Here is a 27061-nt window from a genome sequence, read left to right on the forward strand (position 1 = left end):
TGGACTGAAGACCCTAGCACCCCAGATAAAGCCAGTTACGCAACTGCTCAACTCAGTCCTCCTTGTATCAAGTGAGCTGTGTTTGCGTTACAAAACCGAGTCCCCTGGGCAGGTGGAGAGACCTCTAGCTCTGCTCTCAACAGGGCACAGGACTGCAGATAATCAGCCTCCCCAAGACACAGCCCTGCAATACAACATATTCATCGACCTCCCAGGTGTTATGCCCAAAGCTGTCATAGCCCACAGAGCTGCCTGCTCGAAGGTGCCAGCTGGACGCTGGTGAAGCACATATTTACCACACAAAGAGGGGAATTAGGAGAAAAGGACTTGGTTCTGCTCCCCAGACAGGGGAAGATCAAGTTGCTGCTTCTGCTATCTACAGCCTGAGGTTTATTAAGTTTTGGTTTGTGCCTAATTTTAAAACTCCACCAAACCAAGGCAGCAGTCCACAGCACTGCTTTATTTTTAAACTCAGTCAAATGCACTGAACCCCCTTGCGTTCGACTCCCAGCACCTTTTGTCTGCTCCAATATGCAACATGTGGTTAGAGCTTCATGAGAAGCCACTGAGATGTGGCTGCAGCAGAAGAGTGGTACCTGCTTCTCTGAAGTCTTTTTTCTGATGCTGCAGTTAGCTCTTTCAGCAAAGCTGGGTCCGAGCATCAGAAACCAAGCAAGAACCGTGGAGATGGTCAGAGCTGAGGTTCTGCTGAGGGCAGACACCACCAACCTCTGCAGCATCTCTGGGGATATTTTAAGGGTTCACACTTTAGCTTTGCAAGCCAGAGCAGCTGTGGTCAGCAAAGCGAAACACGCTCCATCCAGCACAGGGCCGTGCACAGTGGCAGGATGGCAGCAGAGCAGGCTGCTGGTTACAAAAGCACAGGCTGATTTCAGGGGGTCCTTTGGGTACAATGCATGCTCTCCAGCCAAGCTGGGGTGCTGAATACACATGCAAAAGGGGAAGTCCTGTACCTGCTTAGACATTGCAGTTGATTTGCACTAACCTATGGATCCTTTGTCGTGTCTGTCAAGAAGACGTGGGCAAGATTGACATCTCAGGAAGCTGGTGCAGGCCTCCAAGGAGCAAGCAGGACTGTGCACATTAGCAAACCCTTGCAAAGGCTGTAGTTAGTGGACACTCGCTGTGTAAGAGCAGTTCTCTCTGAGCCAGGCAGAGTACCTCTACACCCAGCGGCCTGCGCAGTATTGACCTGCTCTACACTGCTCTGAGGACACTGGTGTGGCAGCACAAAGGGGACAGACGCTGCTCTGAATTTGCTGCAGGGAGTGGGATGCAAATCCTCCCTTTCTGCATGAGCCTTCAAGGTTTCCCAGCCAACTCTGTCTCGCACAGAAAACCCAACCACGTTCCACTCGAGAAGACAGATCCGGGAGGGCTGCGAACCAAAGCCCAGCCTGACCCTGCCACACTGACTGCCTTCTTGAACCCTCCTCCCACCCCACACGCGCTTTTGTTAGTGGGACCGCCGCTGAAATAGCAGGTCTTCCTCCTCATCCGTTGGCCCTGGCAGAGCAGCCACCTTACAGCCTGGTCACCCTGCCCTGCCGTAACTCTCCTCTGGTTGAAACGCAAGCCACTTTCCCAATCCTCAGCTAAAGCCGCACACTTGGCCAGAACCTCCCCGTGCCTCTGTGCCCCGACTCTGCTCAGCCCCGGGGGATGCAACTTCATTCCCTACATGTGCTGAGGATGCACATATGGCAGCCCCCTCCCCTCTCCACTTCCACCTAAGCCCGACCTCCTAACAACCTCCACACGGCACAACGCGACCGGCCCGAGAGTGCCAGAAGGCATCCAGGTGCTGCAGCCTGATGCTTCACACCCGCAGCCAGGCAAATTTGCTGGGATTTCCGGGAAGTGTCTCTAGGGTGCCCCGCGCTGCTGCACCCCCACTTTGGGGCGCGCTTGTTTGGAATGCGGGGCCATCGGGGGGGGGAGAGGGGAAGTTATTCTGGTGGTGGCCTATGAATAACATCCAGTGATTTATAGGAAGTATAATCCAATAATACAGTAAAATAAAACAGTGTGTCTGAGATGGGTTTGATTCCAGGAATTATAAAACAAATTATTAAAGAGAGAGAGAAAGAAAAAAAGCCTCAGAGAGGCCAGATCGGAGTAAATTGGGCACAGATGGGCTGGGAGGGGGTTTCTCTCTCTCTCCCCTCACCGAGATGCCCCTGCCGCAAGCACGGCTTCAATTAGTCTTTTCAGAAACCAGAGTTTTATTTCCCCAAATTACAGAATTAAAAAAAAATTAAAATTCTTGGAGTGTTTGTGGTTGGGATAAAGGGATCCAAGGTTTTCTGTAAGTTGGTTGTGCAGATGGCTACCAAACTGTTAAACAGGCCACCCCACAAAGGTCCCGCCTCAGCCGGAGCCCAGGATGGCCCAAAATGTTGGTAGTCACCTACATCCCGTGGTGGAAAGCTCCAGTAACTGCACGTCTCTGCCATGTAGAGTGCCCGCCCCTCTCTGCCTCCCTCCCCTGGGTGGGCCCTCCTTGTTCCATGCGTTTGAGGTGCGTAAGAAGCTTTTTCACACCTTGAATGCTCCTGAAAGGAGGCAGCCAGTAGGTCAGAGGCACCCTTGCTGGCTGCACGCCTCCCTGGGCAATGGGGAGAGTGGCTCACTCGGAGGAATAAGCCGTTCGATGCCGAACAGCGGGGGAAGCACTTCATGTGGGAATTCTTTGGCTTCCTCTGTCAGAGAAAACAACAGACCCAATCCATCTCCCAGGGTCTTCCCAGTGCTGCCCGGCTGCACAGGCAGCTGAGACCAGCTCCGACGCGCCTGGTGCTGCCCCTGGGGGACAAGCACAGCTCAGCTGCCCGCACCGGGCACAGACCGTGGGGCTCTCTGCCCACACCAGGCACAGACAGCAGACTCTGCCTGCACTCACCCGAGCCCTGCCTTGGGCACACGCTGCAGAGCCTGGGTAGCTGGGGGCCGCAGCAGCGACCTGCGTGGGAGGAGGCTGTGAAACGCCACGTGCCACTCACAGCTGGCTGGCTCTGAAACCAGTTTAAACACTCCACTGCACCCCAAAAAGTCAGCCTGTCAGAAGAGCACATGGTGACCTCGCACAGATTGATTTAAAAAAAGAGTGGCAGCCGCTAGGAGCCAGAGATGTGCAGGAGGACACATCACAACTGCCATATGGGGGACACACGCTGGGGCAGGGACACCCCAGAGGGACCATGGCCAACCCACACCACAGCAAAAGAAAATGAGTAAAAAGCAAAGAGCAGCAGATATAAACCATTACACACGAGTGCTGTACTGCCTGTTGCCTTACTGAAGGAATGGGAGAGACCGGGCATAATCTGCAATGAAAACAGGGGAAGCTGAGGCTTAGATGAGGCAGGATAGGTGTTTGGTGCAAGCCGGAGGAAGAGGGAGGAAAGGTGTTTATTTAAGCATTTGATTGTTAATGTTTCCTTTTGCTCAATACCTGAATCTGTGATTCAAAGTTTGTGTTTATGGGTATTAAACTGTGTAAAAATTCCCCACATCGAGACTGTTTTGCCAGTGACACTGCCCCACAACTGCTCGCACCACGGGAGCCCAGCACAAGGGATTCATTAAACACCAGACATGGGGCAAGCAAGCAATTTTACAAGTTTGTCAGGAGTAGCTGGGGCTCCAGAGACCTGGAAATACACGGCAGGGGAGGGAGGGAACAGCTATCCCCAGAGAGAACTACCCTTGGACAGCAGGGAAAAGAGGCTCTCAGACAGACCTCCCTCCCCGGCCCCAAACCCACAGATCTCCTCCTGCTACTGAGAGCTCGCAGCTGAAGGTCAGACAGGCCCATGTGATGGGAAGGACACAGACACGCTCTGATCCCAGATTTGCAGAAGGATTTCAGTAGGAGGAGATCTCTGGAGGTCGTTCGGTCCAACTGCAAAGTTAGATCCAGCTCTACAGAGCTGACGCAGCCAAGCTCTAACTACGGCAAGCCCGGCTCGCAGCTCCCCAGTAACGCTTCCTGGCAATTGGGATGCAGGCAGGGTGGGACTGTTCCCTGCGCTCCCCCAGCCTCCCACACGCCCACAGGGGCAGACCGGTCCCCGCACACCCACTCCTGCCGCTGCCCATGCTACGGCAACCCAGCGAGGTGACTCATGTGCTGGGAAATGGAAATCCGCACCTTCCCGACAGCCGTTTCTGCCGTACGCTCCAGCCAGTCCTCTGCCCACAGCAACCCACATGCCGGGGAATGAGCCAACACCCTCGCTCCGTGCTGGGCACTTGGTAATAATTCAGCAAAGACTCTTGCTTGCCTTTTAAACTGCAGGCCCTTTGCTTTTTTTGGTTTTTTTTTTTTTTTTTTTTTCCTTCTGCACCCAGCTCTTCTCAATATCACAGTGTCGGCACCGAGCCCAACCGGGGTTGTGCCAGCACTCAGCACACGAGCACTCAGAGACCACCAGGGCATTTGCGCTGACAACAGGATTTACTTTGCCAACAATATTCTCAGTGGTACTTTAGGGTCACCAGAGCAAGGAGCCCTCAGGGAAATCCCTGAAGGGTGCTAGGCATCAGATGGCAGCCACAGTGCCATCCGACCTGCGGGCATTTCATGAACACTGCCACCTGCTCTGCGCACAGCTTGCAGTCCCCAGCAGGAATGGGTTCGCTTTCTCCAGAGATCCGAAAGCTGGGAGCAGCTGGCAGCTACCCACACAGGAGGCAGAAAACTCTGAGAATACTTATTTTTCACATGAGATAAAAAGTGCTCCCTTTCTGTCACTCACACACATCCACAACTCGGCTACGGATGGAAGAGCAGAGTCCAGTGGTCTGAGAGCTGGGATCGCTTCCAGCTCTGCCACAGGGGCTTGCTGTATAGGCCAGACAAATCTCTTCCTCTCTTTACCACCCGCTCCTGTCTGCAGCACAGACACTGCTATTAATATACCTACCGGGGGGGCCGTGCAGAGGCATTTGGTCATAATTGTAAAGTACTTTGCAGCGCAAAGATAAACACACTGTCGCTGGTTGGCATCTAGCAGGCGGGAGGGCAAGGCTGCCTCGCCACAAGGACTGACAGCTCCCCCAGGGCTTCCCCCAGGACAGGAAGGTGCCTGCGAGGCTGGCTTGGCGGCTGGCTCGGCAGCAGGCACAGCGCACAGGAGCCACTTCCCAGCCCTCCGGCCGATGCCGGTTCGCTCCATCAGCTGACCTTGGCCACTAACCACCAGTCTGACAAGTGGCCAACTGGCTCACGAGGGAGAAATCTTCCAGCAGCAGCTCCTTGGGGCTTAGCCTGATCGCCCACATGGTGGCTTTAACTGAAATCCATCAGCTGGAGTCCTCCATCTTTGCGATCTAAATCCCAAGCCATCGGCATGAGAAACGCCACTTCCTCCCACTCAGGAAGCGCAGCCCCATCCCTGTTCCCAAACACGTGGCTCAGGCAGACCTGGATACCTGCCACTGCGTGCGTGTTGGGGGGCCACAGGGAAAAACACGTTCCCTGGAAACACCATTTCAAAATCAGTGGAAGAGACTCTGGTTTGGTGGCATCTCTGCTGACCAAGACATTAAACTCGGCAATGGTAGAGACTACATACAGCCTCCTGGGTGGGTGGAGGAGGATGAGTAATACTAGATCTGCTTTGTTCTCTAGGTGGCTTAATACAGGGCATAGCCTCCAGCCTGGCCTTTCAGAGAACAGCATCACATCACCCAGCCACCTGCACAGACACAAGCAGTCACAGGCACTGCCATTCTCCCAACAGCCAAGGCCGCCGAGATCCTCTGAGCCCTTCTGGTGCCAGCACAGGCACTGAGCAGGGCCCAGGCCAAGCGATGGGAAGGCAGAGCCATAAAGCAGTGCCTTCCCTCCGTGCTTGATGACTCAGGCTCCAGGGAGATGCGATGCCTCCTCACTCCTCAGACACCTCAACCAGCTCCACCGAGGCCCAGCCAAGGTCCCTTTGTTGTCCCTACGCATGCCGACAACCCCCAGGCATCCAACCACTGCTCCGCTTCCCCATCGATCTTCAGCTGGTGAGTCCCCCCCCACCTTCTCCGCATGAGCAACTTGGCCGTACAAAGAGCAGCTGATCCCCAGCCCAGTTCCCCTAAAGCAGCAGGTGGTACCTTTGGGCTGGGAGTTGTACACTGCAAACATGTTGATTGCCACAAGCTGGAGCATGCGGGTGCTTCCGATGGGAGGGGGGCTGTGCTGCAGCAGGACCTGGAACTCCCTCAGGACCTCCTCGGCCACCGCAGGGAAAGTCTCCATCCTGCAGACAGAGAGAGAGTCTGTAGAGCGCAGGCTATGCCCCGGGGTGCAGGGCGGTCAGTCGGCACAGCTCGCTCAGTGTCACGTCTCCTGGGCAAGGGGGACCCCCGGGGTGCTGTCTCCCATCCAGGAGCCGTGGGGAATGAAGGTGCAGGCTGCAACAGAGGCAGCTGAAAGCCTTCCTTAGAGAGGGTAGTGAGGGATTGCTCTGTGACCGACAGGCAGCATTCCTTTGGCAGGAAAACACGGCCTTTATGAGTCATTTCTGACCAACCATTTTTTTCTACTGACTTCTACCAATCTGGGAGGGGTGCCAAGAGGCCAGCAGCTCACTTGGACCAGGAGCAGCCCATGGGACTCCCGAGAAACCCAGGCTGCAGCAAACTGCACACACTGGTGCCACATTGCGGATGTGGCAATTCCAGTGCATTGAACGTTGGCCAGAGCGTGTTTCCTCCAGAAGAACGGTGCCTGTCCCTGGACTCCTCGCTGCAGGATCGGATCCCATGGCACCGAGCCCCGTCCCCCCAGGCTACACACTCCCCAGCACTGTGATTGAGCCCCTAAACTTCATCACTTAGAGCCCCACAGGGCAGGGACTTGCAGACTAACGACTGGCCTCATCTAGCTGCTGGAAACGTCAAAGCTGGAGCTGGTCCCTGCGGCACACAGCGCTGCTGTCACTCATCAGGACACAGCAGCCAGCGGCTGCAGTGCCACGGCCGGGGATGGGGTGTGCTTTCAACACCGCTCACAAGCGCCCACGGAAATCTGACACATTTATCCTACTCTTCATCTGGCATCTCTAAGGGAATTAGCTGAGGTTACTTATCAGAGCTGTTGGATCCTCAGCGAACTCCCAGCTGAAGCGGGGTCAAAAACTGAACTGATTGCAAAGAAGAGCACAGTCGATTCACGACAATGACTGAGACATGGTTGCCCATAACAGCCCTACCAAAGAGGGTCCTCACCTGGTATCCCGTGAAGACAATTTTATAACCAAGAAGCTGCCAAAAACCTTGGAAACTACTAGAGAGGAAGGGAAGGTCCTCCTGTTCTATTGCCTCTTATGCTGAGCTTGCTGTGTTACTTCTTGCTCCTACACTAGAAAAAGCCACAGCTAGACCCAGCAAGAATGACTATCTGTCTCGCAGCAAGTGTCCGCTCCAGTTATCAGTGACATTGTACTAGTGTGCCCACATGGGAGTGAGGGAGCCAAAATCCACAGTGGGTAAGGCATCTGGAGCCAGGGCAGGCAACCTCAGGGGCCTCCATAGCAATTTCCTCTATCTTCCCCTGAGAGATTCAGATCTTGTGATATCAGCACGCTACAGGCTGGATTAGCAAGCCACTTCTGGTAACCCACATGGGCAATTCTGCTGGGCTTCCCCAACAGACTTTCAAGACAGTAATAGGCTCTATTTTTAAAGCCAGAAATGGCTTTCTTCTTAACCATATTTCACAGATGCCTTTCAACAACCAGTTCTGCCTAGCAGCAGGGGTACCCTCTCCCCGGGCACTGTTTGCTGGAACAGTTCAAAGTCTCTATTACCTTCCCACAAACATGGGCTGTAACAAACAGACCCCTTGTACTTTATAGCTGTGTAGAACGGAGCAGCTCCGCCAATACAAAAGCACTGCTCCCCCTGGAAGAGGCAACTTCCCTGGATTTGGGGCGCAGCCAGGGAATTAGAGCAAACTAATTGCTTCTAAAGACTTCCTAATTTTGAGAAATCTCGGACCAGCAACATCCTCCTAGGGCAGATAGGACACTGGGGATGGAGGAGCCCTTTGCAGGATGCATTGTTAGTGAGGCGATGAAGATTATTGCCATGGAGTAACAAGGAGTGAGGGCTTCCTCAGCCCCACCAGCTGTGCTTTGATACCACAGCACATCTGGAACGGCATGCAGTAACCCCACTGAGCTCAGAACCAGCAGGTCAGGAGCAGAGCGGAAGCTTTTAATAAATTGCTTACCTGTGGTTTTAGGAGCAAAAGAGTCCAATTAGGGCAACATCATCTCCTCTGTACCTTTTACAGATAAATCACTGAAGATCCTGCCCAAAGAGGACTCAACTATTCCTCACCTTTTACCTATTTTAAGCGCAGAAGCTGTTTAGCAGGGCTGGATGGTTTTCTCTTCCTGTGTCATAGTATTACTTTCTAGTTCCCTTCTAAGTACTTCAGGGGGTAGTCTACCATTAAACATACTTGGGTTTTCTAAATGACTGCCCTGGGAAGCAACCGCCTCAAATACTGCATCTTAATTTCACAAAAGTCTCAGGAGCCAAATGTGCAAGAATTCTCTGCAACATCCCCATTAATCCCCCTGCTGGCATGCATCCAGCCAGAGCTCGGCCGCGAACACGGCCCCACAGAGCCGAGGACCAGCAGCTCCCCGGATGCTCTGCCCTCCGTCACAGACACGCTGCAGTTACCAAACCTTTCGTGGGCTCTTGCAGCTTTTCTCCTCTTTTTCTGTGGGCAGGAGGACAACCAGTTCTGCCTCCTCACTGCAGGCCAGCCTGCTACCCGCAAGCAGATAATCAGTGCCTTGTGACTCAAGGAGAGATCAACAGCACCGGCAGCTAGCAGATTGCTCTCCCCCTCGTCCTCAGACACTAGGATCTCCAACAAATTGGTCAGCACAGCTCCTACTTCCCATTGCTTTATGAAGGGTCCAAAGTCAAGCACGTGCCACTCCTGACTGGCCACCCCAGAAAGTGCGCTGGATGGAGCAAGCACCGAGGTTTCAGGCTGCGTGGCAGGATCAGTGCTGGGTCCTGCACTGCTATGTCCTGCACTGCTGTGCTTCCTCACTCCAGGAAGGAAAATGGACGGGCCCAGAGGCAGGGAACTGCACATCTGAGTCAAAAAAACAACAGTAGGGACAAAATGCCGCTTTGCATCCACACTACCTTTACCTAAGTGGCCTGGAAGAGGTCTCTCAGCCCTGTAACTTGTAGCCAACAGCTCCACAAGAGATTGAAGGAGCCAACAGAGCTCCTGAGACTACATCTGGTTACGAGGCACTGGCAAGCTCAAGCAGAGACCACCGTTGCCAGAGACTGTCTGGACCCACACGAAGTCCCTCCACAACAGCCGCCCCCATACAGCCGCCCCATCACTTGACAGCAAGGGCCAGGCCGGACCCGGAGCAGGGACAGCTCCATGGGAAACCCATTGGCTGCGAGTGTGAGTTCCGCTCTTTGGGTTGTAAGGGTGTCCCCCAGGCTGGAATCTCAGCCCAGACCTGAATCAGGCTTGCTTTGCTTCAGCGGTAGCTGTTCAATTACTTGAAACCAGTTTCTGACAGACATTGCCAAGGGCACTTTGTATAAACCAGTTCCCACAGCCAGGGCAGCTCTCAGCTATGAGGCTTTCACTGAAATGGCAGCGAGAAGATGAAGGGCAAGGCTTGTCTTGACATGCTCCGGACGGCGGCTTGCAGCCACCGCATGGTTCTGCCTTGATGGCTTTGTGCTCCTCACAGGCAGCAGCCACTGAGAGCCCCCCAGAGCCACCTCTCCACTGGCTGAGAGGGGGAAGGGATGGAAGAGAGGGCGTAAAACCAGAAATTAAAGAGGAGGGAGCATGGTTAGGTGACGGGAGAGAGAGAAAACAGCTTCTAGTCCCTCCTGCGTGCGTATCAGCCATCAGAGCTCAGCCTCTGCCAGAGGGTCCCAGTGCACGGGCAGGACCGGGCCTTGAGGTGGGGAAAGAAAAAGCCCAAACAATAACCAGTGTGGATCAGAGGGCGGGTAAGGAGAATAAGAACCAGGAGGCTAGGCCTGCAAGAATTCACACCCTGTGCCCTCAGCTCCAAACACAGCTTAGTTGCTAACAATATTAAATTCCAAAAAGACTTGTAATGTAGGAAAATAAAATAAACATCCTGCACACTTACCCAATCCTGGTAAACAGCTTCCCATGGGCATGGAGAAAACTGAGGATGAACCTTTTGTTCAGCTGCATGGGAAAAAAAAAAAAAAAAAAAAAAAAAAAAGAGAGAGGAGAAAACAATTAAACTCTCTCCGATTTCCTGTGAATTAAGAATGTCCCCAGTGACAGAAGAACCTGGCCTGGATGCTGGGGGTGGCACTAGAGATGGGAACCAAATGGACATGCCCGAACTCTTACAAACATCATGCACACAGGCACGGGCAAGTGCCAAACAGCTGGAGCTGGAGCGGGGAGAGGCGGTGGAGACACAGCACCCTCTGCCGGGTCCTGCGCTCCCTCGCAGGGCCACCCGCCCGCTGGGCACCGGCCCCGGGGTGCCAGCACCCCGGGGAGCCACGGCTGCCTGCACGGCAGCTCTCGGCTGGAGGACTCCTCCTCTGCGCCCCGTAAGATCGAAGCACAAGGCAGCCTAAGGGGTTATGCAAAAAGAATCCCCGAAGACAGCCTTTCCCACTAACGTTTCCCACCAATGGGAAACAAAAAAGAAAAAAAAATAAACAACCAACAGAAGCAACTTGTTCGGCGCTCCGCAACTGCAGCAGAGGCTGAGCAGCATCTGGTCAGTGCGGAGAGGGAGCGCGACGCCCTCACCAATGCTCTTCTCCGGAGAAGCCAACGCTGCGAGTTCAGCGGCAAAGCTAGCAGCGCTTGTTTGTGCCCTGCCAGGAGCAGCTTTCAGAAGCAAGAAGGCATTGGGGTGATGCTGCACCCCTTCATTTAATTCCAGCCTTAAGCAATTCCAGAGAGGGAGACAGTGTTCAGATGTATCAGAAGAGCCTCTGAAACCCTGCGCAGAGCAGCAGTGCTGCTATTGAACTACCAGGGCACCATGGAGCTAAGGGGAAACAGGGGGAGCTGGCTGTAGCACATGGCATGAAGGCAGCTTCCTGCCCTGCTTAGGTCCAGTAACACCAAAACCTGACTTGAATAATTACTTACTACTGCTCTAAGCCGCCTCTGCTAGCTCAGCAGAGCTCTGGGCTTTCCAGTCCTTATTCAAACGGCTTTGAAGAAGGCTGTGGGTGGGCAAGTAGTCACTCTGCCCGGCTCTGGAGACGGCTGTGTCACACTAGGAGTGGACTGGCCTTGCTTTTACCTTCTCCACAGCAAGAGGCTTTCCTCTCACACCCGCGCGCCTGCATAGCCTCAGTGCAGTGAAAAAAGCCAGGCTCCGAGCACCGCGCGGGGAGATGCTGACCAGGACCAACCCAGAGCACCACCGCTCTGCTCCCATTCGCGCAAGATTCTTCTATCTTGAACTCCTCTGTAGAGGTCAGTGACACCACTTCCATTTACAGTGGGAAATCAGAGGCACAGAGAGAGGATGAGATTACCAGGCAGGGCTGTGGCAATGTCCGGCCAAGAGCCAGGCACACGTGAGAGGGTGCAAGATGGGCACCGACCGGTGGCCCCCGGCAGCACCGAGCTCCCCGCCAGGCCTAGCTGCAGGGGACAATTATCACAGGCAGTCCTAGCTCTGGCGCTACCTCCCACCCTCATTTGCTGAACCCCTCGGCTCACGCCATGACTTATGCCAGCTGCTCCGCGAGGTGCGATTGCTCAGTTAGGTGTAATTAACCTGGGCTGCATTCCCAGAGGACCCATGCAGGAGAATGATGCCCTGCTGCAGAGTCGCTCCTGGGCCATGTGCGAGTTTAAACATAAAACCTGTCTCATAAAACAAGCCAGACCAATTAAACTGGCCCCCGCAGCAAGGGGTTCTTGCTTACTCACTATTTTACTGCTGCCCTAAAGAGCCCTTTCCACTGGAACTCGACTTTATTTGCCACCATTTTATTAACTCTGCAGATGAAACCCAGAAGAGACTGGGGAGTACTGAGACAGCACAGCAAAGCCCTTATTCACTCTGCCAGTGAAGCTTGGACATAGCTGCTTCTCCACCAACCTCCTCAGGACACCAAGGCAGCTCAGAGCTTGAAACCTTTAACACGTACTTTTTTCCAGACAACAGCTTGTGGAGGTAGAAAGCTGGTTTGTGACCAGCTCTGTGGCTCCGGCTGCAATCACATACCCTGACAGAGACACAGCCTAACAAGTCTGAGCCCCTAGCTCAGGTGCAATAGCCTTGGTGGGGCAGTGGACAGTGCTCTGCACACAGCAAGCCCACGTGCTGCCTGCAAGAGCTGGAGGAGGGGGTCCAGGCTCTACATTCTTTGATGGAGGGTATGGAAAAGAGCAGGAGCTCATGGCGTGACCCACCTCTACCGGAAAGCCTGTTGCAATGCTGATCGGCAGGCTGCACGTGGGGGAAAGAAGAAAATGGGGCCGAAGTTTTTCTCCAAGGCCCACATTCACCTACAGCCCTGGGAGCGCTCACCCTGCAATCCCCGCACCACTTTACTGGCAGCAGGGGAGTACCAAAACTCCCCACCTTGAATGGAAAGTGACGCCTGCGCCCAGCAGGGACGTGCCCAGAATGTTCCCACAGAGACGCCCAGCTCTGAGGGCTCACCAGGACCTCAGCTTCACCCCCATCTTCTCAGAGCAAGTTTCACACTCAGCCTTTTCACTTGCAATCCCAAGGACTAACCAGTCACGCTCCACTGGAACCAGTGCTGAACTGGGACGCAGATATGCGCATATATATGTTTTTTAAAAGGAAGCCGGTTACCTGCCTCTAGGAAAGAAGCATGTTTCATACCTCTTGCCAACTTAAGCACGAACCCAGCAAGCCCAGGCAGAGACGTGTGTGCCCCAGCACTGTGGCATCTCAAGCAGGCACCTCTCACACTTTTTTCATCACTTTTTTCTCCCACAGCCTCAAGGTTTTGATGAGCTCATCACTTAACTTTGGACCTTTCATCTCCAAGTTCACACTAAGGCCATGGGCTGCTTTGACTGGGCTTTTCTCTGAATGACTCTCTCTAGTGACTCACCTGTCCCTCAGTCTCTGAGAGCCCTCCCTGCTCCTCCCATCAAGCGCCGCTTCTCACAGAGAGAGGGAAACAGTGACTTCCACCGTCACCTGCTGTTCTGCATTCACATGGCGAAGAACACTTCCCCAAAGCCCTGCTAGCACGCTCGCTACCCTGATGGTGCTAGCATGAGACCTGCAACAACTCCTTGCCTTCATCTCACTCGCTGTGCAGTCCAAGGGTGGCCACCTCCAAAGGTTTCCTGAAAATGGTCCTTGTACCAGTGTCAGGATGCCAGGGGAAGACGGGGCTCCCTGCACGCTAACATCGCTGCCCTTTGCAGACAGCTTTGCTCCTTGGGACAGGGAAGCAAATCTGGCTGGTCCCAGTTGGTCGCTTGGGAAGAGCACACCAAGTAAGGCTTATACAACAACAAAACTATGTCGAAAAATTGATTTTGGCCCTTCTAGTTGAAAAGCGGGCATCACAGATATGGAAGTTATGAGCGTATAGTGAAGGCATTAGTTATAAAAACAAACCAGCTGTCAAGAAGAAGAAGGGGTCCCTGCACACAGTAGTGCCTGAAGCTGAAAACAGCTGTTTCGGCTGTCATGAGTCAGCATGTGCAGACAGACTAAATCCACCTGGGAAGAGGCAACCTCACCAGAGGAAGCAGCCCACTGCTGCTTGGGGAGCATTCACACACCGCACCGCCAACCAAACTGGATTTGTTACCATGGAAGAAATCAACAGTGACTAACAACTTCTCGTGGAGCAACTAAGTGCAGAGATAGCAACGGTCCTGGAACAGCCAGCTCAAATCACCGAGAGGCCATGAAGAGTACGTCCTGACAACACACAGAACAGAGGCAGTCAGACAGCTTCAGGAAAGGTTTGTCATGTCTTGAGCCAGAAAAGAATAAAGCAAGAACCAACCTCAAGAGACCATGCACTGACCAAAAAGGGTTGAAAACGGTGTCTCCCACCCCAGCACAGAAACACTGGAAATGCCACCAGGCTGCACAGGAAAAGGAGTGCCACGATCCAGGCTGGGAAGCAGAGCTGCTGCGCTCGAACCCAGTGCGGACCCATCTGGCTCACGGCAAGGAGTCCACAGAGCTTTGGCACCTGAGCATCAGTCCCAGCTGTGAAGGAGGCACCAAATAAGGGAAGGATTCTGGAGCAGTGACTCCTGGGGAAAAAGCATTTCAAGTTAAAAATTGTTACTTCAGGTTTGGAAGTAAATTTCAGGATCTGGTCTTTATCAAGTGAGGCAAACTTTCTTCAACATCAGCAAAGCATCTGTGGAGCAGAAAGTGGTGTCAGAGTCAAAATAGGCTGCAAAAGACAAGTCCATTAATCAAGAGACCAGATGCAAAACTGCCTGTAACAAATGCGCTGCCTCCACCGGAGTGGAAGGGACTGGAGCACAGCGGGACGTTCTCCTGAGTCTAGGGGTCTCCTCAGTGACAAGGGGTTGGGATACAGACCACAGAGCCACACAGCTCCGCTCCAAAACACGTACCACACTCATCCCAAATATTTTCAGGGTTTCTTGGGCAGCCAGGCTTTTCCAGGCACAGCTTCCTTGCTGAGAACTGTGTGAAATAACATCCAGGCACCCAAACCATGCCATATTCTCACTTCCAGCTCAAGGGCTAGATATACCATGTTAACTATTAAGATTATGCCTCTCCTCCGCAGGCAGCTCCTCCAGAGCTTTATACCACCCAGTCCAACAGCAGCAGTGAGCCTGCTACCTCCTCTGCAGATGGACTTACAACTATGAGCCTGAGCCTTTATCCCACACCATCCCAAAGTTGCAAGGCACAGCTTTGGCTGGTGTTTTCCATGGCGGTATCTCACTGAAATAACACCGAGCACTGATACAGAGCTTCCTGAAAAGCCCAAGATGCTGTAGCGGGCTTGACTGGCAAGATACCAGGACGAAGTTTTTACTGTTACAGGTGCTGTTGCAACAAAGTGCTGGTGGAAAGTGTTTTGTGCAAATGGCTACCTACATAAAGGAGATGAGACAAAAGGGCTATTAAGATTGTCTGGCATTTTTGCAGTATTTACAAGGTACCCACAGAGCTGTGGGCAAATTCCAGCCTGGCTAATTACCATAATCATTCCTTTTCAGATACCACCTGCAACCACAAAGGGATACAGAGCTTGCCTTGGCTTCTTCTTGCCACGTGTTCTAGTGCAGGTTTCTGTTTAGCAGGCGCAATGTCCTGCCCTGAGACGGATTAATTTCTGTAGCATTAGAAGCAACTCCAGTGAGAATCCTGATACTTAACATCAGACACTGCACAAACGTAAAATCCAATTTGCTATGACATGGAAGAAAGAGGGAACCCTGATGTATTGTGGCCTTGAGGCATACAAAATTCATTTCTAGGTAAAGAGACCTTGAGACACTCCTGCAGCTTCCTGATCTTTTGGACTGCAGCAGCTACAGCTCCAGGACACATCTCGTGGCCATAAGAGCTGCATGTCAGCAACCCAGCAAGAGAAGAGAAGGCATTTAGGAAGCCCCCGAGCAAAACCAATCAGCTTTTGATTTTTCCCTTCATCACTGCAGGGAGCAGGTGAGATGAGAAACATAAGCAAGAAAATTGTGCACTTTAGTAATGTAAAAATCAAGCAGTGGTAACTTCACTGGGTCCGAAACAAACACCTGACCTATAAATACATTTAACCTTATTTAATAACGGATTTACTAGTAGAACTTTCAATTTAAGGAAAACAGGTTGAAGAGAATATTTATATGCATGTTATTTCCTTTTCAACCAAACCTGTATCTAAGTTTGGTTTCTATAAATTAGTAATATGCAACATTCTTGAAAAAATATTACCATTAAATAGATTGAAAACTGATTAAGTAACCTCTTAAAAAGCAGTGGTCTTCAGGGACCCTTACTGAACTGGATGGAAAGAGGTTGGCAGAGACTTACTAGCAACGTTTTTAATCAATGAACTGAAAGCAAATTCTCCTGTCAAACTGCCTGTGACACAAAGGCGAATGGAGCAGTAAGTAACGACGGCTACAGCACATTCACACAAGGTTATTATAATCGCTTCAAAATCTGGGGTTTTCCAGCATCAAATGTCATGTTATGCATCTGGGATTGTGTAAAATTAAGTCTCCAGGAGACCGTGCCCAAGGCAGCTTCTCCAGAAAGGCTCTAGGGACTACAGCGGCAAAGTTCCCAATGCAGTGTCCAGTAAAAAGGGTTAACGTGTCCCTTAGATGCACAAGCAGACAGCAGGCACTGGACAGCACATCTACATCTATATATGGCACTGGCGAGGCTGACACTGAAATACTGCATCCAGGTCTAGTGCCCTTATTTTTAAAAGGATGCTGAAAAATTGGAAAGGGTCCAAAAAATGGCCATAGAAGTGATTCAAAGACTAGAAATTATATCTTGCAGTGAAAAAACTTAAGCAGCTCAATCTGTTTAGTGTATCAAAAAGACTAGGAGGTGATTTGATTGCAGGGTGCGAAGTGCCTCCGTGGTACTTAAGGGCTCTTTACACTCGCAGAATAGCAAAGCACAAGAACAAACTGGAAACATTCACTCTGGAAATCAGGTGTAAGTGTTTCAGAACCAGTGCAATTATCACTGGAACGAACTCCCCAGGAAAAGGGTGGATTCTCAAGACTGGATGTCTTTCTGGAAGTTTTGCTTTAGCCAAACACAAGTTATTTGGCTTCATATAGGAGTAGCAGGGTGAAATTTAAGGACCTGTGATATACAGGAGATCAGGCTAGATGATCTAATGGTCCCTGCTGGCCATAAACTCCATGAATCTATGCAAACATGCCAGAGTCCTCAGCTGAGATATCAAGTTAACCTTCAACACAAAACTTTTCACAAATTGGCTCTGGTGCTGCAGGTCGTTTAGGATACAAGCTCAGCTCTTCAAGGCTGCATCTGGTTAAGCACTGAAAGCAAGATGACCCAGGCAGAGCCGTTCTTTGTCCAGCAGGTAAGGGGGAGGCCACATGCTGTGCACTGAAGCAGCCCCACCCAACAAAAAGCACCTTATACTCAAACACATTCTGTTTGCCAGGAGTAAACAGCATCCCCTTCCTGCGATAGAAAACTGACACTGAGAAATGCGTGACGAGTTCTGGTCATAAGAGATCTCCTGCTAATATAGCTTAGGGTGTTGTCAGCCTTCTTCACTACTCCAGAGTAGATTATTTGTGGGGTTAAAGCATGAAGGAAGGCGATAATACGAGAAATTAAGAAGGGTGAAGACTGAAGAGATCTAACCCTGAAAGGCTTAGGATGGAGTTAGGCCAACAGAGAAGACATTTGGACAACAGGCTGAGCAGAGGCAGAGCCTTCCAGAAGGATGACAGCATTATCGCACGCAATCTTCAAGCTCCCGCTCTCCCAGCCACGCTCACCGGCAGGGATAACGGGATCTACTCACAGCCAGCCTGTACCCCAGGCTCCCACAACCTGGAGGTAGTTGTCCACCCTGCTGCATTCCTGGAGTACTTCTGGAGCCTTTGCGTCTACCTGGGCAGTGTAACACAGGGCATGAAGGCATCTCCCTCTCCACTTTGAATTACGCAGCAATGAAATCTGCTGGGAAGGAAGAGTAGAGCCAAGGACAGAGGAAATGACACAGATTCCAGCAGGTTCCACTCCCTGATCCTCCGGAAGGAAGTTTCTTTCCTAATACCCACCTCCACAGTGGATATGAAGCCTGTCTGGAAATGGCTCATTCAACACTGAAGAGAAATAAACATTCCCCATGGCAGAATTAAGAGGTTTGGCTGTGGAATATGAGGTGCCCATCCCAAAAAGTGTACAACACAGCAGAAAAAGTTGTCCTGAGCCAACTTCAGACAAAGATCAAGGTTAGACTAACAAAAAAAAAAAAAAAGCTCAAGAGAAATCACTGTCTACAGCCTTCACCCTGCTCTGGGAAATTTCCCAACCCTGCTATTAGGCATTTTACTTCCTTTATCAGTACCGCCAATTCTGGCGGTATTCTTGTCTGAAGTGCACTCTCCCTCCCAACACCACTCTGCAGTGCCTGGATCATCAAATCCGCTGCCACGAGAAAGGACTAATGTGCAGCAGCAGGAGGGGGTTTGGTTACACACAAATCCCTGGCTGATCAGCACCAGCAGGAGAGGAAATGAGGAAAGAGTGACTGACAGGGAAAGGCGGTTTCTGGATGATTGTACTTGGTTTTAGAGTATGAGAAGCTTGTTGGAACTTGAAGTCTCGCTCCCCTCACCACAGCCTCTCTGAGCACTGGGATATAGCAGAGCCCCTCACACAGGCATAACTCATTGATGTCCTTGTAGAGCTCCCACCTCTGATCCACCACGATACTTCTACACACATTAGCACCAGATGCCTGTTACCGGAAGAACAACATGTCGGTGTCTCTCCCATTCAAGTAACATTAGTCCCTGCCTTGTTCTTCACAGTTAAATAAAACCACCAACATAGTGTAAAAAGAAAAGGAAAAGGAAAGAAAAAAAAAAAAAAAAAAAAGATCAACACCAACTTCTGGAAACTCTTACCGATAGCTTAGTCTTCACTTTCTGGGTAGTGACTAAAGGTCAAGTTGCACTGGAAAGCAACATGTGGGTTCTACACGACACACACATACAGGCTAAATCGGTAACCAGGCTCTGCGAGCTCTGCCGAGCTGTGGGAGCTTTAGCGGAGCAGGACTGAGCATCCACGGAAGATCACGAGCCTGGGCAAGGTGCAACAGCGTTTCTGCTAATGCAGGAACTTCAGCCAAGAAGGTTTTTTTACCAGCATTTTGAAGTAAAAACCAGGGTTTATAAATAAAGTTAAGTGCAAGCAGGGAGGGTGCACAACTGGCGGGCAAAAAAAGCCAGTGCTAAGCTGCATGGCTGAATGTCACGTCTCAAACCCAGAGAGGCTAGGAGTGTGGTTTTCGTGTTTAACCAGTTTCAACTGCAGCCTGGCACTCTTTTACTTCCTCCGCAGAGAAGTCTTCTCACTGCTAGGGGAAAGAAACCAACCTTACCATGCGAAACAAAACGGCTAGAGTAAAAATAAAGCCCCAAAGTGGTTTGGTGACCGAGGTCATATTAGGAGGTGGAGGGGTTGCAGGCTGGGGAAAGCACTCAGAAATACTCACATTGCCAACCAAGAAAGAGATTACAGAAAATGCGGCAGGGCAGAGAATTAATGCAAGTCCAGCAGGAAAGAGGCTGAGAAGCCTCTTTCACACGCCACCAGCTCCCCCATGCTCAAAACAGTTTGTAAACTGTTTCCTAAACACAAAGGAAAAAACCCCAGACCTAGTCCTGACCTCCACAAATGAGTAACCAAACCCAACAGCTTCCTGCAAGCTTGTGTGGGTGAGGAAAGGAGGCTGCCTGGGCAGGACAGAGGGAACTCCAGGTTTCTCCCTCTCAAGTCCCGCTTTGGGCACAAAAATGAAGGATGCAACATCTCTTGCTGCTTTTTCGCGTGGGTGGTGGATAAAGGACAGAAATAAGGAAGGGCAGCCTATTAGCTGATTGCTAGTGCCTAGCATTCCCGCCCCAGAGAGCTGCTCTGCTCGTTTTTTGTGCCGCAGGGGAGGCTCAGCAGAGGCTCACAGCACTGCAGAGGTGTGGATCAAATACAGCAACAAGCAGCAGGCTGGAGGGGAAGCACTGCCTTCCCTTGACAGCGAGGGCAGACCATAATGCAACAGACCACAGACGGGATCACTCACGTCAAATACTAGAGAGCATCTAACCGTAGAGGAGACAAACTTCCTGACTTAACAGAAGCCACCCTCCTGTGACAAGGCACCAATGGCTCCCTGACCCAAGGCCTTGCTGTAAGATCTTGTGTATAACATGCTACCAGCTCCTGCACCGCGAAAAACCAAGGGGATGCTTCCTCGTGTGTCCCCTCCCTTTGGGGACACACCTACGCCACTACTCTGGTGTGGCTCAGATGTTTAACAGGTGTGAGAAATGGCTTAAGCAGAAAGCCCGCTGGGCATCTCCAGGCACTGCTGGTCTAGTGGTTTCCATTCTCTCCACTCTCTGCACAGGCATATAGCGTTAGGTAAAAAAGCCCTGAAAGCATGCAAGAGTAAGCACAGGCTTCCAGGGCATTGTGTGCAGCCTGCAGTGTTACCCTTTTGGGCAGTCTTGTCCCAGCAGCAGGGGGTGCGCAGGCATGCCTGTGCTTTCACGCTGCCCATCTAAACCAGAGGCACAGCCCCAGCCACCTGGATTTATTTTCCAGATCAGAGGCTCCTAAAAAAGGACCATTCTGAGAGCTTGGCCCACCTGATGTCATGTAGGTAGCAAATGAGGGAGCCCTGTACTTCGGTCAGCAGGGATTATTTGTAAGAGTCTGCATGGAAGAGCAAAGATCAATCTCTCACTGTCCTGAAACCCGCCCCCCCCAGCCATGCTGGCAGTGCAGAGAAACGCTCCCACCAGCCTGACAGCAGACTCAGGGGCAGACACCCCAGAAACAACAAGTTCCCCAAGAAGCCTCTTATTCATGCTTCTATACGGAAGAACAACCGTCATTATAGCAATATATCATTTCCATTTTTGCTTGTCACTTATTTCTAGTCATGTGTAATGGAAAAGAGTTACAAGGTGAGAAAGGAGCTGAGAGTTAAGGGAGCTGCTCTCAGGAAACAGGGGTGCCTCTGTGGTATATTTGCGCGAGCAAAGTTGGGCCATGCTCACAGACACCCAGCTCACACCACAACAGCCTTTTAACAAACCAGACGCTCCTATGGACCACAGGTAGTGACATCAAGGCAACCCCAACTCTGAACACAGGTCCCTACCACTCCCATGTGTGACTGGTCCAAGCAAATGACAGGCTGATGGAGCAAAATGGCCAAGAAACCCCCAACAAAACTGCTACCAGACTTACACGAGGTTTTATCCCACTGCTCCCTAGAAGCACCCCTCTCCAGATGCAGAGCCCAAGAGACAGCTCCCCTAGACAAAAAATTGCACCGACTGAAACCAGCCAGGAGAAGGAGCCAGCCCAGTCACCCGAGCAGCTGCTATCCAAGAGGAACAAGCACACAGAGCAGAAACAACAAACACTGCCAAGGAAAAACGGATGTGAAACATGCAGGAGCTGACTAGGACAGTGACCCTTTTCACTAAGGACACATGGCGTCTGTTGAGACAGTGACATGAGCAGCCCTGAGGACTCCCCAGTGGCTCCTGGATGCACAGGCATTCCCAAAAGTGTCTTCTCCAGCCTTGGACTGCAACTGGGCTGCAGAAGTGTAAGTGGACGCAGCATCATGGTGCACAGGTAAGGCAGGCAAAGTCAGAAGTAAAACTAAGCAGGCAAGAACTGAGAAAGAGAGAAGGTGAGAATCCTCAGAGATGTCTCATCTCAGAAGAACAAATCACAGTAAGTTGCAAAGATAGTTCCAATCAGGCATTGCTGGATTCCAGTTAGCTGAATCCTGACCTAGAGGGAAAAAAGCGGGACAGCTCTCACAACTTCTGCTGCTTTGAGAAGACAGTGCCCTCATCCAGCTTCAGAGGACCACTTCCCTGTGTGCTTGGCACTCATCTGATTTTCTAGGACTTGGGAGATGGAAGGAGATGAAGGGGTCCAAAAGAGACCAGCACTACTCATCTGAAAGAAAATACAAACAATCACCCAAAGATATGCACTGCTTACAGCTCCAACTTCGCCGCTGTGTCTCATGGTACTCGCACCCATTACCAGCACAGAGTGTACGTATAATAAGCTTCCAAAACAAGCACAGTAGGTAACAAAGAAGAAACACAAAAGTTAAAAACTCTCCATATTCAGCCTCTTGAGAGAACTTTGACGTCTTTTTTTTTTTTTTTTTTTTTTTTGGTAGACCTCCTGGTGGTATTTACTGCTCACTTGAGGAAACCCTGATGCACTGTCCATACTCCCTGCTGTTGAGAAGAAAGCTTACGTAAAGAAATGGAGGTTAAAACATGCTCTGAACTTCAGAGTTAATGATTCCACCACAATTTCTCTGCTACTGCAAAGGGGTTGCTCCATGGGCACCCAGCACCAGGCAAATGCAACACCGCTGTCCCTAACCAGCAGGCTGGGGGAAAATGGGAAGGTTCCTGCAGCCGACGCACAGGGCTGAGCCAGCAGATCTTGACTCTGTCCTTAGCTTTCCTAAGAGCTTTTTGGGTGGCCCTACCAAACTTTTGATGGCTCTACAAGATTGACCTCTCACAAAGAGGCTAGGAGACTTAATTCTTTAATGATGCTAAAGTATTCAGACATCTGGAGAGAAGCATTATTCAATTACTGTCTTGCCAAGGGAAAACCTCTCTTCCCTCATCTTAGCTGCAGCTATGGAGTAATCTTTATTAGTGCATGCATGCTGCGTGATAACACAAGGAAGTATCTACTGCAGAGCACAGGCAGCAGGCAATAGCAACTGTGGGAACCTTAACTCAGCATTTCCTGACAGGAGTGATTAAAATCTCAAACTCAGTGTAATATTAACACTTTCTCAAGAGACTGACAGCACGTTTGCCCTGTTTACTTTACCAATTCACAGTCTGCGCAGTAAGCTGCATACAGTACTATCAGATTTAAGATTGATACAGACCCATGGCAAATGAAACCAGTGGCAGAGAAGAAACAGCAGAGACTCTGCTCTTCAGCTCACTTTGCCCTATCCAGCTGTTTTTAAAAAAGCAACACAACTGCTCATTGGTTCTGCCTCCTTTTTTGCATTTCTTATAGGAATCCCACATGAAGCGACCTGATATTGTCAGGCAAGCAAGGCACTGGGTCAGCCTGGACTCTCCTGCCACTGCGCACCTAGAAACATGCAACATAGAGGAGACCACAGAGAACAGCCATTCACAGAATGAAACCCCAAAAGGCTGCAGGCATAACGGACAAAACCCTAAGCACAAAACAGCCAGGCTGCAACCCAAATACTTCTTCAGCTCGCTTTGATACTGTCCCATGCCCTCTGTGCCAGCAGTGCCAAATCCAGTTACTGAGGAAGGGGCCAAATGGAGATGTACGCCCCTTGGTGCGGACAGATGGTACGTTCTTCCAGTTCTGCATCTTCCTAGAAAAGATGATGTAGCAAACTGTGAAAGAAGCAGCTATGCCAAGCCTCTACCTAAACACACAGTGCCAAGGCAAATTGCCAGCTCTGCACGCCACCTTCTCTTGTCACAGCAATGGCTGCAGTGCGAGGTGGCCTTCTGCAGACTTGCCGTCACGCTTTACTAACTCCATTCAGTTGACTTCTAACCCTGAAATAAAGTAATGATGTTTGTGTCTTTGTATACAGCTGCATAAGGAAAAATAGTCAGCACTGAGAACAGACATGCAAGCATGTACTGAGCAGACTCTCTGCTTGCTGATGGGGACAGCACACACATCAGCAGGTCCTGGGAGAGTAATCGTTCAGCATCTCCCTGACAAGCGTGCCACATCACAGGACTGGCAGCTAACCGCCTGCACAATGAAGAAAGCAACCACCGAAGACAGAAAACATCCCAAATCAATTTCTTGTCACCTGTGAAACGGCCAGCATCTCCACAGTAAAAACACCGGTCACGTTTGGCTTGGGCTGGGTTTGAAGCAACGACCTCCATCCAAAGGGTGCAAGAAGCCTTTCTCCCACACTTCTGTCCAGTACTCATCCGGAGCTGTTAGGGTCTGTACTTGCAGTGTTATATCTGCTTCTGGAAGCTGAATACTCTCCCATTCTACCCTGTAAAATTCCCTTCTCTGGCCCAGAAACAGCTGCCATAAAGCCTGATGCCTGAGGAGCTACCTGCAGAGCACAGCTGTCAGTACAAACGAAAGAACACGGCTTGCCTCAGCCTTTTCAAGGGCTAAAGTTGGCAAGGAAGGGACCAAGGAGGCGATGACACATTTAGACCCATTTCCCCAAAATGACACGTAAGCACTGGCACACATCCCCTGGGAGAAGAGCTGTTCCCTTCCGCCCGGCTGGGGGATGTGGGGCAGAGGTGCTGCCAGGATGAGGGCTGCTGCCTGTCCCTGGCGCAGGCAGGGCCCTTCCAAGGCCAAACAGTGCCACACAGTGGCAACACAAGGACTGCTCTGCTCCTTTCCAGAGAAGGTGCTGCAAAAACACCGAGAGACGCAGTGAGGAAGAGGGTAAGAGGCTATCGCTTCAAGGAGCAAGGAGTCCAGAGCGTCCCAAAGAGCTGCTGTCTTTATCCAGCCCACAGCTTCACAGCTCGGAAGCTTTGGCAGCGACACAGATTTAAGGTTTCCTTTTCACCTGGTTATTTTCAATCCAGATCAGTTTGGTGACATGGCCATGGCACAGCCCCATAAGCAGTTGTGCCAACACGAGTGGAGTGCTGCACTGCAGCAGGCACAGGCAGCCTGAGTACTAATATCTTGGCTGCCAAAACCAGCAGTGCCCAGACCTGGGCCCTCAACTGCCCCTGCCCTTTTGCCATTTTATTTCTGATCGTGCAGCCTCTCCATGATCAGAAAGCTCATGCTTTCCACGAGCCAACATTTCAAACAGATGAAGAAATCAAGACTAATGGTAGTAATCAGACACACAATCTGTACAGGCATTGCCAGCAACCTGCACTTCAGAGAGCACATCCCCCCTTGAACAGACCAAGGGCAAGCTCTAGCAAACAAGGCTGCACTATAAACAAGACGACATCACTGCCCCCCGCCTTGCTAGTGGTTACACTACCTCACATGGGAGCGCTGCAAAAGAGAAACCCTTAGTGCCTCAAAACCACTCACAGCATCTTATGTCAAAGCGTCTTCATCAATGATTTATGGAGAGGCTAAAGCTTGGCACGTTCCTTTCAGTGATGCTGAGGAAGCAAAGGTCTCCAGAAGAGAAGCTGAAGAGAGGGAAAACAACCAAGGGCAGTAACGTCTTAAAAATGCTGCAGCAATGTGCCAGAGCTTATCTTTCAAAGCTCCAAGACTTCACCCCAGTTCCACCCAGCTGAAGTCACAAACTAGTTATAAAAGTGCAACTGTATCTGAGAAGCTTTGGGCCCCGCAGTATGCAGAGAAGGTCTTCCCAGTTCTGCTAAACTCACATCCTTAACAGCCATTTTAGGACAGGCAGCCCAGAGCTCCCTGGCAAGTTCTCTTGCAAGCCGCATGTGCCAAAGCAGTGCGAGGATTCCTAGAGGATGAGCTCCCAACCACCACTGCCTTCGCCTGCATTCCTGTGCCTGACAAACAGAGTTCACTCGGGCTCCTCTTGCAAGGTACACAGCTTGAACAGATTGACGAGACACACCGTTAGTCAATTATTTTTTTATCATTGCAAAAGAAAGGCACTAGTCTGGCCTCTCAGCAGCACAAGTAATGCAAATATAACACCTACACTGGAAATTAAAGCCACAGTTTTCACATTCACAGTGCAAACCTCTGATCATCTGGCACTGGGACAAGTGACCCACTTCCAGAACAAGCCTCAGAACTTACAGGATCACTGTTAACCCTGGTCTTCAGCATCTGACCTCATTTCCCACCGGCAACCTCACCCAAGATAGAGCCCTCAGCAGAGGCATTTTACAGCATCTTCTGTTTGTGCCTCTCCCATTCCGTATCAGCCACGCCAGCACATGCTGCCAAGAAATGGATGGTAACAACATGCCTTAAACATGAGAGGCACGAGGTCACCAGCTCCTCAGCCTGACCGAGGCACAGCTCCCATAGGGGAAGCCAAAACACTGGAAAATTTAGCAACAGGAAAGCAAAACAGATCCAGTGTCATTCCACTGCATTCCAAACACATGACACCGAAGCCAACTGCCGCCTCCTGCAGTACTCACGTCGCTGGGGCTGAGATTCCCAAGACCGTTGTCCTGCTCAGAATCCCTGCCGGACTCGTGGCCCTGGGAGGAGCGGGGGTGGGAGGGATGGATCCAGATCTCCAGCCGTGTGGCATCATCTCCAACTTGTCGCAATGTGGACTTCTTGCCCTTCCCCCGGCGGCTGGGGCTCAGATCCAGCACCTGATGTTTCCTCTGCTCCATCTGCTCAGCCTGGGCAGACAGGAGAGATTCAGATCACCCAGAGATCAAAGTTCAGGAAAAGTACATAATTTCATTTACATGGAGAAATTAGTCTTTCCCCCTGCTTCAGAACCACAGTAACTCATTGACAGGTTGACAGTTTGGTTTCTGACACTATAGGACAGTGCAGGTGAGAGGTTTTCAACTCCAACCTTGTCCCGGGGCAAGAGCAGCTGTGTCCAGTCCTAGGAGTGTGTGACAACCGACGTGCTGTATCTTTGACTTGGGGCTACCCTCTGGGGCACAAATGGAGTGCAGCCTCTCTTGTTCAACCCCATAGGTGTGGGGCACCCGTGGAATAAGGCAATGATCGTGCTGCATGCCAAGGCCATGCTGCAAACCACAGCAACCTACAGCCCTTGCTGAGCTTGGCTGTTTTAGTCTGTGACCCAGAAACAAGAGATTCAGCTGCCCAAACAACCCCAAAAGCAGTCTGAGGAGAGGCAGAAAGGACACCATCGTTCTGAAGGTTGCCTCTCTCATCTGACTCCCAACACGGAATTTCTCAGAAGTAGATAAGTGGTGACTCCAAGTCCAAAAGTCACCATCACCCTACACTCCGGATCACAGCACTCCAGCACAGGACAGTTAGCACAGGCAGCTGCAGCATCCTGCAGCCCAGCTCCAAGACTCACCTTGCGTTTTGTCTCTTCAAACAGACTCATGAGGCTCTCCTTGGCTGTGAGGATGGGGTTGCTGGCAGCCAGGCTGCGCATGTAATAGTAGACAGCATCCAGCTTTCTCCTCTGCAAAAACACAACCAGATTCAGAGCTGCCACTCATTCTGGGGCATTCAGAGCCAAGCTCCCACATACTTTGCCTTCCCTGTCCCTCAATACACATGCCCTGTCCCTCAATACTGTCTGGGTGGGACAGACA

General features: G+C 51.2%; 1 protein-coding gene across 5 annotated transcripts in view; it reads right to left on the reverse strand.

Moving 5' to 3' along the window:
- The window catches only part of SMG6 (SMG6 nonsense mediated mRNA decay factor), a 119404-nt gene that overhangs the window by 79403 nt on the left and 12940 nt on the right, over positions 1-27061 (reverse strand). For all 5 annotated transcript variants that reach the window (XM_030028809.2, XM_030028808.2, XM_030028807.2 and 2 more), the window contains exons 7-10: positions 26818-26928; positions 25940-26152; positions 10185-10246; positions 6133-6278 (exon numbers count right to left, since the gene is read on the reverse strand). In XM_030028809.2, the coding sequence (XP_029884669.1) occupies positions 6133-6278; positions 10185-10246; positions 25940-26152; positions 26818-26928 (532 nt within the window). The remainder of the gene's footprint in view (positions 1-6132; positions 6279-10184; positions 10247-25939; positions 26153-26817; positions 26929-27061) is intronic.

Source organism: Aquila chrysaetos, chromosome 10, assembly GCF_900496995.4.
Source record: "Aquila chrysaetos chrysaetos chromosome 10, bAquChr1.4, whole genome shotgun sequence".
NCBI lineage: Eukaryota > Metazoa > Chordata > Aves > Accipitriformes > Accipitridae > Aquila > Aquila chrysaetos.